The 6,510-nt window shown below is 31.6% G+C and overlaps 1 protein-coding gene across 1 annotated transcript; it reads right to left on the bottom strand.

The window, feature by feature from the left end:
• Positions 1-4,793: 4,793 nt before the first annotated feature.
• Positions 4,794-5,845, bottom strand: LOC133813951 (putative invertase inhibitor). The gene has a single exon (XM_062246980.1). It carries the CDS (start codon positions 5,538-5,540, stop codon positions 4,968-4,970), a length of 573 nt encoding a protein of 190 aa, XP_062102964.1. The 5' UTR covers positions 5,541-5,845; the 3' UTR covers positions 4,794-4,967.
• Between the last annotated feature and the right edge of the window lie 665 nt (positions 5,846-6,510).

Below are 6,510 nucleotides of genomic sequence, written 5' to 3'. Positions count from 1 at the left end.
TGATCAGCCAGATAAGGTAACGAATGTTTTTTTGAAGTTTTACACTAATCTGTTGGGCTCTAAAATGACAGACCGAAGACATGTAATTAAAGGAGTAGTTGAAGAAGGGGTTCTAGTCTCTACAGAGTAAGCTGATATGTTAATGGCTGAATACACAGTTGATGAGGTCAAACAAGCTATCTTTTCAATTCCTGGAGGTAAAGCGCCTGGACCTGATGGTTTTTTGAGTTATTTTTTTCAAGACAATTGGGAAATTGTTGGTAAAGAGGTGAGTGATGCAATTCTATCCTTCTTGCATTCGGGTAAGATTTTGAAAGAACTTAATTCTAAAATACTTACTCTTATCCCTAAGAGTAAATGTCCAAGTGGTGTGAGTGATTACAGACCCATTGCTTGCTGTAACGTGCTTTATAAGGCAGCAACTAAAATGATCTGTTCGAGGATGAGATTAATTCTACCTGATTTGATTGCCCAAAATCAAGGAGGCTTTGTTCAGGGACGATTCATAGCTCATAACATTATGGTGTGTCAAGATCTAGTCAGACATTATGGAAGGAAGAATGCAAAGCCTAATTGTATGCTCAAACTTGATCTTCGGAAAGCTTATGACACATTGGAGTGGGGTTTTTTGGAGGAAATGCTGGATGCCTATAGATTTCCGAGGAAATTTATACATCTAGTAATGCAATGTGTAATCAGTCCAAAATTTTCACTAATGTTTAATGGTGTACTTCATGGTTTTTTTGCTGCTCAAAGAGGGTTGCGACAAGGGGATCCATTGTCACCACTTTTATTTGTCTTGGGAATGGAATACTTGTCACGAATAATGAAGCAAATTGGACAAAAAGAGGATTTTCGTTTTCATGACCGATGTGCGGGCTTACAATTGAATCACTTGAGTTTTGCTGATGATGTGCTTCTGTTCTGCCATGGAGACTTTAAGTCTATATATTATATGTTGCAAGGCTTGAAATTATTTACAGCTACATCAGGTCTTCACCCAAATGAAGCCAAATCAGCAGTATATTGTTGTGGTATGCCGGAATATGATATACAAAGGGTCCTTGAGGCTTCCGGATTTTGTAGGAGTCAGATGCCATTCAATTACTTGGGGATACCCATCTGTGCGAAGAAGATTTCAGCAAAGGATTGTGAACTTTTATTGGAAAAGATGGTGGCGAGAATCAGGACATGGAGCTCTTGAAATCTGTCATATGCAGGAAGAATAATCCTAATTAATTCTGTTCTGATTTCCATACATTCATATTGGTCTCAAATTATGCTTATTCCCAAGCAGGTGTTGAAAAGAATTAACTCTATATGTCGTGCTTTTTTATGGAAAGGTCAGGCTGTTTATGAGGGGGTTGGAAATGTGGCTTGGGAGAAGGTTTGCAGACCAAAGAAAGAGGGTGGACTTGGCTTCCGGAACATACTCAAATGGAACATTGCAGCCCTCGGGAAATACATATGGGCTGTAGCTACTAAAAAGGATAATCTTTGGGTGAAATGGGTACATCATGTCTATATTAAGAATGAAGATTGGTGGGATCATTGTGGCCCTTTACAGAGTAGTTGGTATTGGAAAAAAATAGTGGAGGTGAAAGAAAAATTCAAGCATCTTATTGACATCTCTAGATTCATTCAAGAAGACTATACTATCAAAAAGGGTTACCATTTACTCTGTTCAGTCTCAGAACGTGCCCAATGGTGCTCAGAAGTATGGAGTAGACTCAACATACCGAAACATAGTTTCATTTTGTGGATGGCCATGCTTGACAGATTAAAAACTAAGCAAAGATTAATGAGATTTCAAATGGTGAACAACTCAGTATGCCTATTATGTGATGTTCATGATGAAAGTATAGCTCACATTTTCTTTGATTGTCACTTTAGTAAGAGATGTTTGCAACAGGTGAAAGAGAAGATGCGCTGGGCTGTCCAAACTGAAACACTAAGCAGCCTCATGAGATGGATTTCTCGAGCTCACTTGAGTAAGTTTCGGAAAATGGTGTATGCGGCTGTTGTGGCTGCAGTGGTCTATCATATTTGGAAAGCACGGAATGAAGTTGTTTGGCTTTTTCAGGTGAAAAGGATAGAGATAATTGTGCATAATATTGTTAGTGATGTAAAAAATAGAGTTAGGAGTGTCATGCCGAAAAAAGTCAGTAACATTGACTTGAATTGGTTTGAATCTTTATAATAGACTTACTCAAAGCTTGTATAGATTAAAGGGTATATTCAGGCCATACACAGGTGCTGTTTAAGATGTAATGTTGGTTTGGTTTTTTAATGAAGCTTCTGATTTACCAAAAAAAATATATATATTTTAATGTATGCAATTAATTATTCATTTATTTATTTAGTGCATCGAAGTGGCATGAAATAGAATATTTTATGCATACGATATTATTAATCTAGCATATTAGACTGAATTATTTTTTATAAGAAAAAAAAAAGAGAAATTGATTAAACTAGAGTTATTAATTATTTATAAAAAAAAAATATGAATGTTTTAACAAATATATAAAACAAGGAAAATGCTTTAAACACCTTTTTGAAAAGGTGTGATTATTTAGATTGTAATATAGAAAAGTACGCCGCCTGTATAACTAGTTGGCATGTTCAACATTTTCAACAAATAGTGTAGTGTGGCCTTATTATATTTTTCAGCAACTATATATATCTCATACATTAACCAAACTATGTTGAAATCGGTCGTAGATATTCAATTTAAATCAATCTCTATCCACCGCCTAATGTTTTGGTAACGTTCTTATCCACACATAGGTTAGTACTGTTAATTATTTGTTTATATAATTATTAAAAGGTAAAGGAAACACCGTAATTTCCCCAGCTGATGATCATTATTACAAATTTAATTACATTATTAAATAATTGGTCCAAAAGAGGTTTCCAAACGGTACTTCTCTTCTAATACACGTTTTCAAATTAAATTTGACTGTAATATTTACAATTTCCTATATACTTAATATTTTATTTACTTAGTTAAAACAACTAAATGTAATGAAATTGCGATTTCATAACTCCGCACTGTCTTTGTAAATATATATATAGTACATCCGTGATATTATTTAATTTATTCTCTCGTGTGTTTTACTAATGGTACACTTATTAGAAAAGTAATAAATATGGTACTCTAATACTGAACGTTATATTAATTATGAAATACAATACATTAGATTATATTAGTTAGCTTAACTATTTGTATTTCTTCTGAACGTAGATAGGAACAAAGCAAAGACAAGTTGAAAGAAAATAAAGGACAAATATTAGTTTGGGGAAGCTTCGTTCTCTTCGTATAGCACATGTTCGCATGTTTGAATGCTGAGAATTTAGTACCAGATGCCATGCACGTGAAGAGAGCATATAGTATTGTATTACTATTGACTTTGAATACATAAACTTATGCTAAACTTGTAATATAGGGGATATGATGACTCATGAGTTACAGTACAGTACACCCTGTTGTCTGGTTGACCTTTGGTAGATAATTAAATGAAATATGTTTACTAAGATGGTTCACACTGCTTTTCTTCAAGGCTCAAGCAAAGTTTTTTATCTTCTATTTTTCTTAGAAAAATAATAATTATTAGAAGACTTAAGCCATCTCCAACATATGCCTCAAAGTCATCATCAACTTCAAAAAGGTAAATTTTTATTCCTCAACCTAGCACTAACTTTATAGTTATTTTGATGTTATTTCACTATGCAACATCAATATTGACGTTACATTATTAATTTGATAAAAAAAAAAAGGTAAAATTACCTATATATTCCTATATCCAATTAATAATTACATATATATCTTTTATTAAATATATTAATATAATTAATCTTTTATTAGTTTTTGTTAGTTTTTAATTTTTAAAATAACCAACAGTATAAGAATAAATAAAAACTATACAACACAAAAATTAATTTATTTTTGGGAATACAATAATATTAAAAACATGAATTTTAAAAACATTACTTAATCATATATATATATATTAATGTTAATATATTATTATTAGTTAAATTATTGTTGATAACTAAAAAAATTAAAAATAAATATTTCTTTTAAGTAAAAGTTGAAGTAGTGGTTGAAGATGATATAGTAATTTAAAGTGAAAAATATGAAAAAATTGAAGTTAAAGTAGATTTAAATTGAAGTAGTAGTTGGAGATGTTGGTAAATCACTTTTAGATAAGACATCTATGTGGAAAGTTATTGCATTTTTTATTCGTAATTTGAATACTTTATATATATAACTTATTAAATGTATTTTACGTTTTAGTAATACTAGTACATTATTGAATCACATATGTCATACACTATATAAAAGGATGAAATAAAGTGTAATATTTAACATTTAATTGATAAAATAGAGTGTGCTAGCAATTATGCTCCAACGTACACTTTATCCTTGGACAAATATATATAAACAAGTATTGTTATGTCATGTGTCAACAATAAATTATTATTATCATCATCGTACCATAAATTAGAAAAAATAGAATTAAAAAAATGATAAAAAATAGAATAACATGGTGATAACTTATTTGATTTTAATTAGTTAAGTTAATTAATTTATTTATTTTATTATAGATATGAAAGGATGCTAAAATAGAATTAAAAAGGTAAAATATATATTTGGCAATTTAAGATTTTATAAATATTTTTACGTAGTGTGTTTATTTTTGGTTTTATAAAAAAAAAATATCACATACATCAGTAAACATTATACAAATATTTTACTTATATATGGAGTGTGATCATAACAATATGTGTATCGATCGATATCCAGAAAACACTATGAATCACATATTCATATACATCAAACCAACCAAACATAATTTAGCCACTTTTTAATGTAAGAGCTAAACACTACGTTGATCGTTGATCGAAGATATTAATTAAACGACAACCCGTTTGCACAAACGAAAACGCACACATCAATCGATTTTTTAATTTTTTCCCTCGACCAACACCTTATTGATAGCCAAAGCGTTCTCGCAGAGCCAACGAAATACTTCGTTCTTCTCTCCCAACACAGACTCGTGTCCGGTAAGTGCGTCGTCACATGACTTAGAGTCGGTGACTGCGACGTTGACCCAAGTGTTGATGTCTTTATAAGCTTTGGCCTCCAGGGCGGCGACGGAATCATCGAGTTGCTCCGCTGCGTCGAGGTACATTTCGAGGCATTCGGCTGCGCCGTCCTGGACTTCAGGGTTGAGTTTGGGATCGTTTAACAACGTCTTAACGTACTCAGAGAGATCAGAAGCGTTCGACGCAGCTTGTCGGAGAGCGATAAGCCCAAAGCCGTGTAGGTCAGCGTCGTGGGCGTAGGGATCGGATTGAAGCATTGCATTGCAGAAACCTTTTTTGACCGCATGTCGGCAAGCCGTAGGGATAAGTTTCTCGCCTCTGATGCCAGTTTCGGGTTCGTTGTTATCGGCTGCGATGGTGGGCTGTGGTGGATTGGAGAGAAGAATGGTGACCAAGAAGAGGAGAAAGAAAGTATTAAGGTAATACTCCATTTTTTTTGTTTTGTTTTGTTTTTTTTTTTTTGGTTCTTTCTTCTAATGATTGAAAGTACGTAGTGATTATTGTTTTAATAACTAATATTGTGGAATCCGTTTTGGTTTGAATGGATAGGCATCCAATTCGGCAGTTTGTAAGGAGAGACTACTATTATTAACGCCTTGTTAATATTATATATGAAATCAGTACTGATGAGATACTATATTAAGTTTTTTCTAAAAGCTTTCTCTCCTCACAATTTATGCAATGTATAAAAAGTCTATTATACATAATATACTTTTTGTATTCTTTTCTTTTTCTACACGTGGTACAACAAGTACCAGTATTATTTTATTTTTGTATTCCTTTCTTTTGCCTACATATAGTACAAATGACTTCTCTATTATTTTATTTTCTTCCACAAATTAGAGGGTGTTTGGCACTTTAATTAAAAAATTATTTTTTGTTTTTAAAAGTTAAAAACTGTTTTTTGAAAACAAGTTGAGGTGTTTGGCGTTGTTTTCAAAAAATATTTTTTTAAAAACAAAGTTATAAAAAACAGAAAATTTTGAGAACATCAAAAAAGTTGTTTTCTGTTGTTCTCAAATTATTTTTTTTTTATCTTTTTTTTATACATCACTTATTTAATTATTATTATCTAACATCATTTATTGTCAAATCATTTTCTCTCTCTTCACTTTCTCTCTCCTCATTTTCTCTCTCATCATTTTTTCTCTCTCCCCATTTCCTCTCTCATCACTTTCTCTCTACTCACTTGTCTCTCTCCACTTTCTTTCTCATCACATTCTCTCTCATTTTTTCTTGGATCAATTTCTCTCTTCTCAATTTCTATTTCTTCAAATTTTCTCTCCTTACTTTCTCACTTCTTATTTTTCATCATTTTTTTTCAAATTATTTTATCTCATTATTTATTACAAACTTTTAAAATATTTTTCTCTTTGTAAATATATTTGTTAATTTTTTATT

This window comes from Humulus lupulus, chromosome 1 (assembly GCF_963169125.1).
Source record: "Humulus lupulus chromosome 1, drHumLupu1.1, whole genome shotgun sequence".
NCBI classification, from domain to species: domain Eukaryota; kingdom Viridiplantae; phylum Streptophyta; class Magnoliopsida; order Rosales; family Cannabaceae; genus Humulus; species Humulus lupulus.
The sequence above is the reverse complement of the archived record's forward strand: the minus strand, read 5'-3'. Positions and strand labels throughout refer to the sequence as shown.